The sequence below is a fragment of the Medicago truncatula genome, chromosome 4 (assembly GCF_003473485.1).
Source record: "Medicago truncatula cultivar Jemalong A17 chromosome 4, MtrunA17r5.0-ANR, whole genome shotgun sequence".
NCBI lineage: Eukaryota > Viridiplantae > Streptophyta > Magnoliopsida > Fabales > Fabaceae > Medicago > Medicago truncatula.
Window position 1 is genome coordinate 42,163,711 of NC_053045.1, and position 13,995 is coordinate 42,177,705.

The 13,995-nt window shown below is 35.2% G+C and overlaps 1 protein-coding gene across 2 annotated transcripts; it reads right to left on the minus strand.

Annotated features, from left to right (window-relative positions):
• Positions 1-157: 157 nt before the first annotated feature.
• On the minus strand, positions 158-10,684 carry LOC11445111 (DNA polymerase I, thermostable). 2 transcript variants are annotated; one of them, XM_003608011.4, is made up of 15 exons: positions 10,365-10,684; positions 10,060-10,270; positions 9,322-9,401; positions 8,509-8,547; positions 8,328-8,346; positions 6,730-6,783; positions 5,415-5,542; positions 5,276-5,344; positions 4,824-4,909; positions 3,848-3,957; positions 3,170-3,220; positions 1,761-1,819; positions 1,502-1,546; positions 1,301-1,375; positions 158-843 (listed from the first exon to the last, which is right to left on the minus strand). In XM_003608011.4, the coding sequence occupies exons 1-15, from the start codon at positions 10,536-10,538 to the stop codon at positions 724-726; spliced, it is 1,320 nt and encodes a 439-aa protein (XP_003608059.2). In that variant the 5' UTR covers positions 10,539-10,684; the 3' UTR covers positions 158-723. The 2 variants fall into 2 exon arrangements, with proteins under 2 accessions (XP_003608059.2, XP_024636671.1); XM_024780903.2 differs by lacking the exon at positions 6,730-6,783.
• Between the last annotated feature and the right edge of the window lie 3,311 nt (positions 10,685-13,995).

A 13,995-nucleotide genomic window follows, 5' to 3' on the forward strand; every position in this document is an offset into this window, starting at 1 on the left:
AACGACGAATCATTACACATAACTTAAGAAATAAGAACAAAATATAAATCAAGTATTAGTTTTGAGCGAAGATTGAGCTTTTTTTCCTTAATAAAGTAATTGTTTAAATGATTTTTAACATTAATGACTAAAATAAAAACATAAAACACTAACAACATCCTTAATCCAATTGTATTTCGAAATCTATGGACAATTTGTTTTTTTAATTTGAAAAACATCAATATTTGTTTGTTAATGAACGAGTGAGGCCACTTAACGCTAATAGAAACAGGGAGCAAAAACATCAATGCACTGTAAGATCAATTTAGCACATATTACATTACAAATACGTACAAAACACCATCCTCTTGAAGTTATGTATACGTTCTGAATGGTCCCAGAAGATGGGCATTGGGTAGAAGTTAGGACTCACTTGTCTGATCCCAGTAGAGCTATTGTCACTTCCAACTTGTCATTTTCCTATTACCATTTGCATCATGCGGTCTAAAGCTTCCACCTAAATAAATTCTACAAAGAACCATGAATTTGGCATCCATAACCAAAAAAAATGTTTTCATCGCAGAACACTCACTGGAATGCATTGATATCTGCCCAATAAAAACACATGCTCGACGTGCTATATACACTTAAATCCCCTCATGCTGTATTGTGGTTCCAGTATTGACATGCTCCATTTGAAGCATCTCTGCTCTATACAAAGAAAACCGGATATCTCAATGGACTTCACCTTGAATCCAACTTTTCCCACAAGTGATGCACTCTCCTGATGATAGGATCAGCTGAAAACCCTTCTGCGTAAGCACTGATAGCTGTTAAAAGGCTGTTGAATTTGCTGCCATTGTCCTGTACACAGTTTAATTTTACAATGTTAGATGTATTGTGGAATGTCAAGCATGATAGCGTACTGTCAAACATTTACAGAAGTTTATTGCATTTAATAACAATGCATAAGATTATGTCCAAAGTACAATTATGAATTCAGAAATGCTAGAATATCTTGGGTAAAGTTTCAAATGATCATTTGATCATAAGTTTACTTTTTATTCCCAAAAAGTATTCAAATTCAAATAATAACCACAAACATGTATGCAACTGCATCTATTCTCAATCTCATCTACCGCCATAGTATGCAAAAACCATCTAGTTATGAGAGAGTGTGGTTATGCTTATGGCACAAAAACTTGATTGTAAATATGAGCTTTTAATTTTAAATAAAATATATAGTTAGACTGAAAAGTCCCTGCCAAAACTAGTTAAAAAATATAAATTGAAAATTCAAACTGCCTTGGGAGCCACAAACCTCGGGTTTAGTAAACAAGAGATCTTTTACAGTGAATGGTACCATGTAGGATGGGAGATCACAGCGTAACAACGCCTGTCATAATGTTAAACACTCTTGTATAAATGTAAATTGCAGTTTAAAGGATAAAAAGACAGAATAAGAAACAGAGAAAAGTGTATATAAATAAAAACAAAGAATATCAGAGATTGAGATGCTTGCCAGTTCCTTGCTTAATATAGCCTGCTCAGCATTTTCAGTTAAAGCCTGCAAAGAAAATTGCAAAAGAAAACACAATGTCGGCATTGACGTCGTAATAGTGGGTAAAACCACTAATATCATTATACAGTATAGTTTCGAACAAGGGAAGGCATTCAGATGCTAAATAGATCATAGTAATCATATTAAATAAGGTATAATATTCTCCAATGAGAAAATTTTAACCATTCCATGAATAACTTTACTCCTGAAGCGGGAATACCTTTCTAATACGATCCTCTTTGATTTGGTCAACAGATTCCAACAACCTCTCCAATGTGCCTATTCAAATAAGTGGAGAGAGATTGCTTAAAATCATGCATGCATGTACACAAAAGTATTACAGACTATTTTCAGATAAGTTTGTTCTATATGATTTGATTATTTGGATGACTAAATAATCAAATGCTAGCCAAGCAACCATCCAATAAAATGTTAGTAATTCAAATAGTTTCAAAAACAATACTAAGGACGGGAACCAAAACGCAAAAAGAAAATGAGCCAAAAGAAAAAATGGTTACATTTGCAGAAATATTTGCAGTTTTTGGTTAATAAATTTACATTTATATTTTCTGGACAGTCCAGTATAGGTACAATTAATATGTGATTTTGCAACCATGCCAAACACTTCAAAAAAAATACCACAGAGGAATGATGATAAGAACCCAATTATTTGATTACAGAAGGAGAAGTAATTCACAATGACATTGTTGAAATTTGGGACCTAACTCATCCTTACAAAACCAGCTTGTAAGGTGAGGAGTGCCTCCTCTTTATAAGACTCTTATCAAGAGTCTTATCTAACCGATGTGGGACTAAATCCACCCCCTCAAAGCCAACACAAGGCAACTAGGGGCAGATCGCAATAAAGGTGGGATTACCAACACACCCCCTCACGCTCGGACCCAACGGGCATGAACCCTGGCAATGCGGAATCCCAACGATAGATCTTGGATAGGCTCTGATACCATGTTGAGATTTGGGGCCTAACTCATCCTTACGAAACCGGCTTGTAAGGTGAGGAGTGCCTCCTCTTTATAAGACTCTTATCAAGAGTCTTATCTAACCGATGTGAGACTAAATCCACCCCCTCAAAGCCAACACAAGGCAACTAGAGGCAGATCACAATAAAGGTGGGATTACCAACACCCCGCCTCCCGCTCGGGGCAGGATTTCCAACAGACATACAGAAAATACAGTGTAGAACCTCTAACTATCACAGAAACAAAAAACAGAAAGAAAAGAGTATGCACAGATAGGCTAGGACTTCAGTCTACAACCTCCGGCGCAAACCCTACCAAATTCTAGCCTAACCTCTCTCCTCTTGCCACATCAACATTCAGTTATAAGCACAGTGAGCATTGTCTCTTCCCTGCTAAACATTCCCCCGGTGGACCAATATAAGGGGTGCATAATAAATTTACTAACACACTCGTTTTCTTTTCCCATACCAAGTTTCCTTAGATGCTCACTTTGAGCAAAGAAAAAAACCTGCTTATTAGATACGAAGACAGACTACTCTTAGTAGTTGACTCTGGAAATAAAATCAAAGTACTTGCTGAAAGTTAACTTCTCATGATGCCAGAACATTATTTACTTGTGAAAAGAATGAGAGAGTTAATGAAACCTCACCAAATTTACTGATCAATTGCACAGCATAAACATCTCCAATTCCATTAACTCCTGTATGTACAAAATACTCCAAGTATTAAATACTTATTAAAATCTGAGAAGCTTATATAACATACTTATCCCCTGAAAACTAAAAAGCATGCTACAAACAAAACAGTGATTCCATACTCGATTATATACTTAGGTAATGATGATTCATTAGTTTGTCATGAAGAAAGACGGACCTTGATTCCACAAAACAGGAATGACCCTAGAGGAAGGAATTCCTTGTAGAATGGAATGCATTGGAGTTTTTTTTTTCTTTTCCCCTTGTACACTTCAATTAGTTGTTTGTTAGAATAATGACCCCATTATGTGTAAATTTCAGGAACTGGACTTAAACTTTAGTCTATCATTTTCAACAAGTGAATCTTCTCTTTTACATTTTCTATAATGCTATATATTGCATATAAAGGATCATGCACAAGTAGAGGATAAAACACTCCTGACATAATAAGACTTCTAATACTGAAGTAATATTCCTAATATATACCAACAGATCTGATTACCAATTGATTTCAAAGGTTACGTAAGAAATTAAGTATGCCCTCGTATTTGAAAAGCTTCCTGGACTTGGTAACCTTGATTTTTACTCATGTTACATAAAATGATGTTCCAAAGGGAGGAGGAAAAAATAACCTGGAATATTATCGGATCTGTCACCAGAAAGTGCAATCATATCCACAAACTGGGATGGTTTCAGACCTCCAAATCGCTCTGCAAAGTCCTCAGCTCCAAACGAAACCATCCTATTGAGAAAAAGAAGAGAAAAAAAAATCCATCTTAAAACATAAGAGTAAACTACTTTGTTACTTGGAACGGAAGATTACAATCAAACAAGTAAAGGTCCGTTTACTTCCCATTTTTCAAGTTCTCCTTTTTTCCCTCAACAAATAAACATATGAGAATATAGATCCAATATTTCCCTCAGCATTTTATTTTACAATATTTGAAAATAGATCTAGAATTTTTAGAAATATTGAAAATGCCAAAAACAATGTTGTCATTGTTTCCGAAAAATGTATTCTTCCTAGCTTGCCTTCTATATTCTCTCTATTACAATCGTTCACCACATGAGTTTTTCATAACTTTGCAACAACTTAAAATGAACACAAGATTTAAAAAATGAAAATTGAAAATGTTTTTGAAAGTAAACAGGCTTTCATATTTTGAATGCCTTTTCGCCGCAGCTTTGTTGCAATTTGTTTTTAATTTAACGTGTGAGAAAGTATATTATTGTTACTGAATTGTCCAGTACTCCAGTATATGGTTGAACCAATAATTTTTCATGTAATACAGATTACAGAACTCAAAAAGTAGTACAACAACAACAACCAAGCCTTATCCCAATAAGGGGGGTCGAGTACATGGATCAAATTGCGCCATAATGTTCTATCATAAACCATATTTGGATCCAACTCATTAATCTCTAAACTTTCCTAATAGAACTCAGAAAGTAGTAGAAACGGGAAAAAATATATATATAGCAAGATCATTTATCATATCATAATATTTATATAGCGCTTAAGTTAAAACTTAAAACTGCCACCAATGCAGAACCAGAAATCATTAGCTAGTACATGATATTAAACCAGAAATTAAGTCTGATACTAACTGATCACCACGTGGAGCAAGTCTTAGGAGACGTAACGACGGAGATAGAATCTGAAAAAAGTCTTTGTCTGGGGAGACAACTCGTACCTATCATCAAGAAGAGACAATCATTAGTGAAAGGGGCTTGGTAATATCACTGAAGGCATTTCCATAACTAAAGCAGCAACACTATGCTACGTAGAATTTCATTATTCAAGTGAAATAGTCCCATTATAAATTGCCACGGCCCCCTTTTCGGTAACAGAGTTCATGATTTAAGAACATCCATAATATTATAATAAGTGTTATGTCATAACGAACGGTTTCATTCAGCAACATGAATACACTCTTATAGTTATAGTAGTACACTTTTCATTTGGTCAAGAAAATATTTATTTTTCTTAAAATTTGTAAAGGTACATTGGAGTTAGAAGGTATGAACCATTCCTATCTTGAAACTATTAAAGACATCACCTTGTACCCAGCATCAACACTCCTTAAGGCTAATGTTCCAATCACATCATCTGCTTCTACACCTGGAACCTATCATTTAATGAATTTATATCAGTTTTATACTCACTTAAACCTGTCACGATATAAATCCACAACTTGCCTCAATGACTTTTATGGCCATGGCCTTGATGGATGCTTTGAGGTATTGAAGTCCCTGAACAATGGTATCAGGAGTAGGAGGACGATTGCTCTTGTAGGCAGGGTATAGATTGTGCCTAAAGTTCTGGCCTTCAAACAAAGTACGCATGAAATTAGGACGTATAACATTAAGAAGCTATAAAACAATGTGTTAAAAACATGGTCAAAGAATCGGGTAAATCTCAAATCAAAAGGTTAACTAGTCATTTAACTTGTATTCTTCTAAAAATACCACAAAACACAGTATTAAGTATTAACTACCCCAGTCCAATTGAGTCAAAGCATCATTAAAATCCAAAGTCAGACAAATAAGAACAGAATATATGGCAAGGTCATGCATATGACAACAGCCTACAATTCTAAGCAAATAGATATTGTGGTCCCCAATGAAGCTTGAATAAGAGATATAAATAAAAATGAGAAAGAACAGGCATGGGAAGAACATAATTATGATTTTTTTGTGGAAACAAGAGGGCTAAAGTTCAAAAGGAACAAGTACAAGGAATCACCCGAGAAGTAGAAACTCCAGCACCTTCAGCTAGAAATGTCACTGAAAAGCATTATATCCTTCAAATTCTAGAACCTTTCGTTCTTGTTATGCCCCACCAAAGCAGTTGAGATTATTATCTGGATTACCGCCTAGCTTATGATGACCAAAGTACTTCATCCGAATGAATTAGCCTAGACTATACGAACATCAAAAGGTATACCTACTACCTAGTACGTATCACCAATAAGAAGGGCAGGAGCTTTGTTTAAGGTGGGCAGGGAGGGTTTAAGTTAATTTATTTGGGGAAGCCAAAAAAATTAAATACACAAATAGGAGAAATTTGATGAGAACTGTGGAGAGAAAGGCCTAAATGGTTCAAAGGGACAGAGAAATGCTATATTGTTTTTTTACATCTCTCTAAGCAGCCAGGCTCTGGAATAGCAGAGAGTTTTTCTTCTGTTATTGTTCCTTTTTCAATAAATAACCTGTCCATACTGCTATCATAACTTGGGCCTCTGACAAAATTAAAGAACGAAAAAACTGAAAACTAAACTACACTCTTCTTTTTTTGATGAAAAAAAATAAAATACGCTCACTCTGCCCTTGTGCAGACGATATATATATATCGGTTCACGGTGCATTGTCGTTAGAAATCAAGATATTGGAATTGGACTTATCAATCGATTCATACATATATAACTACAATATAAAGGGGTTTATATTCTGATATTGGTCTTACATTTCGATTTCATCACTCAAAGATACTGAAACTCAAAATTTAACATACCTTTAGCAGTAAAACTTTGTTTTGATGAATTAAGAGTCTGACGAAATGGAATTCCTGAAATGAAAAGGATTCCCTTATTAAGATTTTACTTGAACAGAGAGGCTTTACAAAACAAAGAACTTAAGAAATGTAAGTTAGACTCTAGGGAGAAAAAGACACAAAATGATGTGATCAGATCCTTAGTGTGCCCAGATACCACCAGTGCATCAACAGCTTGTAGAAGCAACTTGCACTCAACTATACGTAATATTCCTCCTATGACACTATATTCATTGATCATGATAAGTTTTACATAAACTCAACATCCTTGGTTATCAGTGCAAGAGCTTGGTGGGGAATCATGTATCAAACAGTAATTCATTTATCTATTGATGCTTTCCAAGGGTGAAAAGATTCCCATCTCTTTGATTTTTAACCTAGCTAAAGGATGCATTTATCTCATAACTTAATGATTGGGCATCAAATTACTTCTATTCCCTGTCATATATATTTGTCTTCTTTTATTTATGATTAAAATAAACCACAATATGAATGCATTAGTACAAGATATGACAAAAAGAGAATAAAAATCTATTTATGATTAAAATAAACCACAATACAATATGAATGCATTAGTACAAGATATGACAAAATAAACCACAATATGAATGCATTAGAACAAGATATGACAAAAGGAGAATAAAAATCTTGCATTGTTAAAAAACTCCCATTGTTGTTTGTTCTGTAAAAAATAACTGTCTAATACTTCAGCAGGAACAGAAAAGATAGTTCACTTCGGCAGCATAGAGCAATGGCAGAAATACAGTCAAAGATTTAATGAGACTCTGACATGTCAGAAGAATCATACAGCTTTATGCTCAACTGCAAATCTTAAATACTTCGTATAAAAGAAAGAAAACAGTGTAAAGCCAGTATTGCTGGCAGAGGATCAGGACTCTTAAAGGCTAAATGATATGACAAAAAAAAAATTAAGGCCAAGTCTGGAATTCAGACTAAAAAGATATGTGCATGTTAAACTGAACCACGACAAATTATTATATTTGCATAAATATTTTTTGACACATCCTCGCTGTATTTTTTGTTGTTGAAAAAAACATCGAAGTTGCTTCATAGACAACAGTGTTGTTTGAATCCAAATCGTTGATGGCTGATCAGTTGAAAAAACATCGAAGTGGCTTCATAGAAACAACTTATACACAAAGCTTATCCTCAATATCTTTTTGATAGTAAGAACAACTTATACATAAACTCTCCATCATGTCATCTTTATAGTCCACTTTTTCACACAGCATCTATATTGTCATTGTGATTATATATAGTTGATATTTTTTTTGTAATGTTTTTTGGTCAATTAAAGAATCGTAATTTGGTTCGGAAAACCAACATGGTCTTAATCAAAACATAAGGTGCATAACACAGCACTGCATGCAAACTAAACTTCTACTCAATTTATTATCAACGCAAGCATAAACCAAAAATAAAATAATCAAAATATAAGTATCATAATAATTAAAAGAACAGTACTTTCTATTACCATGAAAGATCAAATAGGTCACAAAATATACTAGCAAATATAGAGGCGGAATTTGATATCTTACCATCATGGTCAAACACTACCTGCATGCAAAAGAAACAATACTAGATAGTCAGACTAACTGATTGTAAACACTGAACACGACAAGGGAAATGCAAGCTTTCACACAGATAAATGTGAGGATGACAAATTTAAAGGAAATGCAAGCTTTTCATGCAAATCAATGCATAATGGACAAAACATACCACCACATGGGAAGGAATGAATTCCAGAACATCAATAATCTGCAAGAGAGAGAAAAAAAAACGAGAGTAACTAAAAGATAAAAATGACACTTACCAAACAAATTGAAACTTCCTCGCACATTCAACCACAGTATAAATTATCATATTTGCTTGTTAATGAAACAAATGAAAAACTTAAGATTTAATTTGAATGATTATAGAATACACTGCATTATTTTCTCCTTTCTTGATTGAGGACAAAAACACCGCAAGTTTCTTCAATGCAAACTAAAATTAATTTTCATTAAGTCCGTGTGTCTCATCAAGACAGTTGTGCTAGAAAATAGCTCATTTATAGCTCTTCTAAGACTGTGTGTTGCTGCTGGCACTTCAGCATTTTCTGACACAATAAACACTACATCATTATGCACTTAGACAAATGGTTTACATGATAAGGCTGAGTCTAAAGCCTCACAAATTTTCATTCCAAGAATAGTTTATAAAAATCATCTTGAATCAAGGTTTCATTTATCAATTCATTCACGTGTCTCAAATCAATCTCTTATCTTTTTAACCAAAGTTGGGCATTAAAATTAGTGGTCACCATAAAAAGTTAATATTTTTCCACAAAATTCAGAATAGTCTTGATGAGGGTGGAAAATGCCCTTCATCTATAGATCTACTGATCAGAGATCAGAATAACAACATCAATGAAACAAGGTACAACATTAAAAAAACAATGCACCAAGATGCCAAAAAATTGATCCATGATCATAAATTTTTGCGAATTCTACAGCTTCATATAAGAATATAAAAAATCAACAAATAACTTACAAATGATAGTGCTGAAAAAATTGTCAAAACCCAATCTCCATTTCCATCGGCATGTGCTAGATGACCATGGTGCAATTTTGCTATCAAACCAATGCAGATCAACAATGATCAGTTACATTTCTCAAACAAAACCCCAAATACGAAAAACCAATAAAAATAAGAGGAAGGCAAAATCGCTTCTAAATTTATCAACAGCAAAGTACATAAATAAAACCCAAAAAAGTTTATCAAACAAGTACTAACATAATTAAAATTCACTGGCTCAAAAACAATCGCAAATGCATAACAATTCACCAAAACATTCTAGAAGACATTAAAAGTAGCAAAAGAAACAATAGCACACGTGGGGCTTGTTGGGATTGCTTTATTTGAATATATCTATCTACTAGCATAAGTTTTGCACGGCTGTTTGGGAGAGCTTATGATATTTAGCATAAGCTGTATTCAACTAAAACAATTAATATCATCTTTTTAATTTTTCGGATGGCAAAACCGATCCTTGTAAACACAACATTCATGGAACTAGGAGAGACACATTGTTAGGCATGACCCTTTGAACTCTATCTAGAAGGTCAACAAAAAAATGAAAACAGCTTATAGCTTATACAAAATGATTTAACTTTATTTTATGATTTTTATCTTTTGCTATAGAAATAGCTTATACACACGCATTTGTGTTATAAGCTGCAAATAAGTTGCTTATCCAAACAGGACCATAACAAAAACGACAATGCATACCTAAAAGCTTGTAGTATGCTCTATGAATCACGGACGTTCCATCAATAAGCATAACTCTGCCATTCGCCGCAGCATCCGCATTGGTAACAGAACCAATGTGCACAGGTTGAGCAGCTCCGTAACTAATTTCTGGAGGCACCGTTCCGGTGCTTGGAGAAGTTGCAGAAACAACTCCATCTTTATGTGAATCCAAAGATACACAACAAAAACCCTAACAAACCAAAGCCGACGAAGCTTTTAACGAGAGGAGAATAAAAAGCACGGTGAATAAAAATAATAACAAGTTAATTGCGCGAGTGTGTTACCTTGGAGAGTGGTGCGCGTGAAGAACGAAGAAGGTTTGGTGATTGAAAACTGCGAGAGTAGCTTCCGGCGGTGGCGGTGGCGGTGGTGTGAATGCGACGGAGAGGAAATGGAATTGTTCTAAACAAGAAATGGGAGTGAAGAAAGAAGGAGTGGTGCTTATAGTAGCATGCCATTTGAATAGAGTGGAGAGAATAATGGCATTGAAGTTAAACGCTATGGCATGGGAGAAGAGAACGCGCGTTTGAAATGGAAGAGAATGAATTTTGCAGTTTCAGTGTCGGAACCGGGGGGGAGGGAGCATTGTATAGATTGGATTCGGCTAGGCTATGGCCTATAAGTCCCCTTCCTCTCGGGGTGGGCATGGTTTGGTTCGGGATGAAAACTGAACCGAACTAAACTGAATTGTTTGTTAATTCAAAATCGAACTAAATTGTTTGTATTTGTATTTCGTATTAAATCGAATTGTTTTGAACTGAATCATGTTTCAAACTGAACCAATTTTTTTTTTTTTTTTTTTAAAGAAACATGCTCATTGCATTTCATTAATAATAATATTGTTGATACAAGATGGGATATGATAATAAATAATGGGACTAGCTAGAAATATAGTCTCTCTAGCTAGAACATGAACGGCTGCATTTGCTTGTCGCCTAGTGAACTCTATCCTATAATTTGTATAAAAAAAAGCGGAAAAAAAGAGCTTTGCAAGATGCGATAACATGCCCAAACTCGAAAATATCATCTCTACGAGAAAGGAAAGCATCACATGTAACCTTTGAATCTAGCTCGAAATCAACATTGTCGAAAGACATGTCGCTAAGCCAATAGAGGGCTTCAAATAAACCAATAGCTTCACCAACCGCAACCTGATGTAGAGAAGGGAAACTCACCATTTTTGCTAAAACAAAAGTGCCCTCCTCATCCCGGATACATATTCCAATCCCCGTACGGTTGAAGCTTGACGAAAATGTCGCGTCAACATTGCATTTGTATCGCCCCACACTCGGCTTCTTCCACCGAACCATAGCAGCTGCAGGTGAGCTGGATGTTGCAGCATTGGGAGACAAATGAGCAGTTGAACCTGCTATTACAGAAGAAGTTGCAGCTGGAAGGCCAAGGTTTGCTAGCTGCCAGTCAGAAATCATAACTCGGGCACGTTCGACAGCAGTAGCAGTAGTCTCTGTCTTGTCTTCCCACACCTTCAGGTTGCAATGTTTCCATATGCTCCATACCATGGCTGCAAGGGTTTGTTTCTGTTCAGTTGGGAGAGTTTCTAGCAGGGTAAAAATCATGTCTGTTACTGGTACAGCTGTTCCAAATATGTTATGAATGTGAGACCATAAACCTGCAAAACTCCAAACTTGGACCGCAAAAGTACAGTGAAAAAATAGGTGTGTCATATCTTCTTGACTGGAGTCACAACTCACACAATGCGTATGACATTGCACACCTTTATCTCGAAGCCTCATTCTCGTAGGTAAACAACCCCGACACATCCTCCAAATTAAGTTTCGAATCTTTGGAGGAACTTTAAGCTTCCAAATACTCGACCAATTACCAGGACGGCGAAGATGAGAAGAGTTAATAAGCTCCTCGACACATAAATGATAAGTGCTCTTCACGGAATATCTTCCATTTTTTTCAGCCTTCCAAATTAAACGATCTACTTGTACATGAGCAACTAGTGGAGTGCTCATGATTTTATCTGCTAAATCTGCACTAAGGACCTGTCTGACAACCACCTCATTCCATCTCTTTTCATTTGGAAGCATCAAATTATCAACAGTAGCATGATGAACATAATGTGCACCTATAATATCAGTAGCAATACTCTCTCCATTCAAGACCCAAGGTTCTCCCAAAATAGGGATAGATCTGCCAGTGCCTATACTCCAACGAGCACCGCCACGAACAATGAAACGAGCATGCAGAATACTACGCCAAACGTAGCTAAGATTATGACCAATTTTAGCTGTGAGATAGGTGTTGTTTGGAAAATATCGTGCCTTGAATAGCCGGGAAACGAGGGAGTTCGGTTCCGTTAGGAATTTCCAACCTTGTTTTCCTAACATGGCAAGGTTAAAAGTCGTAAGGCCTTTGAACCCCATTCCTCCATTGGTTTTGTGCATAGATAATTTCTCCCAACTTAATCAAATTATTCCTCGCTGATTTGTGCGTCTGTGACCCCACCAAAAAGAATTTATCATTTTTTCAATCGTGTTAATAAGTGTTGCAGGAAGTTGAAAAATACTCATCGTGTACGACGGAATGGCTTGCAAAACGGATTTAATCATGACTTCACGTCCCGCTTTATATAAGCATTTACCTGTACCAAGAACGGCCTAAACCCCTAAAATAGAAGCAAGGTTATTCCTCAAAGGATCCGGCACATTGCGACTACAAAAAATTTCAGATTTTGGTAACTAATAGCTTGCCCAGAAGCCGTTTCATAAGTGAAAAGAATATCTTTCATGACTTGAGCTTCGCTTTCATCTGCAAAAATAGAAAATAATCATCAGCAAATAAAAGGTGAGATATAACATGAGCTTTGAAAAAATATAAAAAAAATCAAACAAAATCGAATTTTATAACTTTTAAAACTGAATCGAACCAAACCGAATTGTTCTGAACGAAACCGTTTTGAACCAAAGTGAACTAAAATTCTATAACATTTAGTAATGGTTTCATTTTGTCTTTACTCGGATTATATAATGTCATAATGAAACATTTTTATAATAATTTGTATTTATATTTCGAATTATATAAACCCCTCGTCGGGATAGTTTCTAAGAACATTTACAATGTGTATGTTGACATATTCCATGTTATATAGTCTAAATGCATAAAATGTATATTATGAAATGTGTCATAATAGGATCTAAATATTTATGACACAAAACACATTTTTTGGTAGATATATGTCGAGTTGCAACACACACCAAAGCATGACATGTGACACAATATATAATGAAAGTATCGCACATCATAGTTATAATACTATGCAATATGCATGCATAAACCGATATCCAAATTATCCAAAAAATTCAACAAAAAAAACATTTTCAACCGAGACAACATATTATAAACAAAGAATCAAAATCACATAAACCATGTTGAGTGGCATGTCCCCCTCTTTTGACGATACATCATCCCTCCCCGAGCTTCAACAATGATTTGTTCCTAATTCTATCAGACTGGACCTCCCTGCTTCACTTAGCCACTAGACAGTATCTTAGTGGTCATCTTCATGATGCGGCTTAACCGTGGGCTCGTGTCTTCATATTGCATGTTATGTTTCTATTTGACAACAATCTCGTCGAGGTCTTTTACTTGGGTGGCTAAGAAGATTTACCGCATGTATGAGAGGCACATACAAATGTGAGATCCTGAAATATCATCTCATGTATTAGTATGTTATCTTAAAACTATGTAGCGCATTATCTCCCAAGTCCTCGACAGACAACACGCAATCAAGAAAGTTGGTATAGAATTGTATAGTTTGTACGCGTAAACCAATAAAAACCACCATGATAGCGTTTTTTAACTACTGCTTATTCACTTTTCACAACTTTTTTCAATTTCTTCCTATTATTGACACACTTTAAATTGGAATGGAACTATAAAAATATT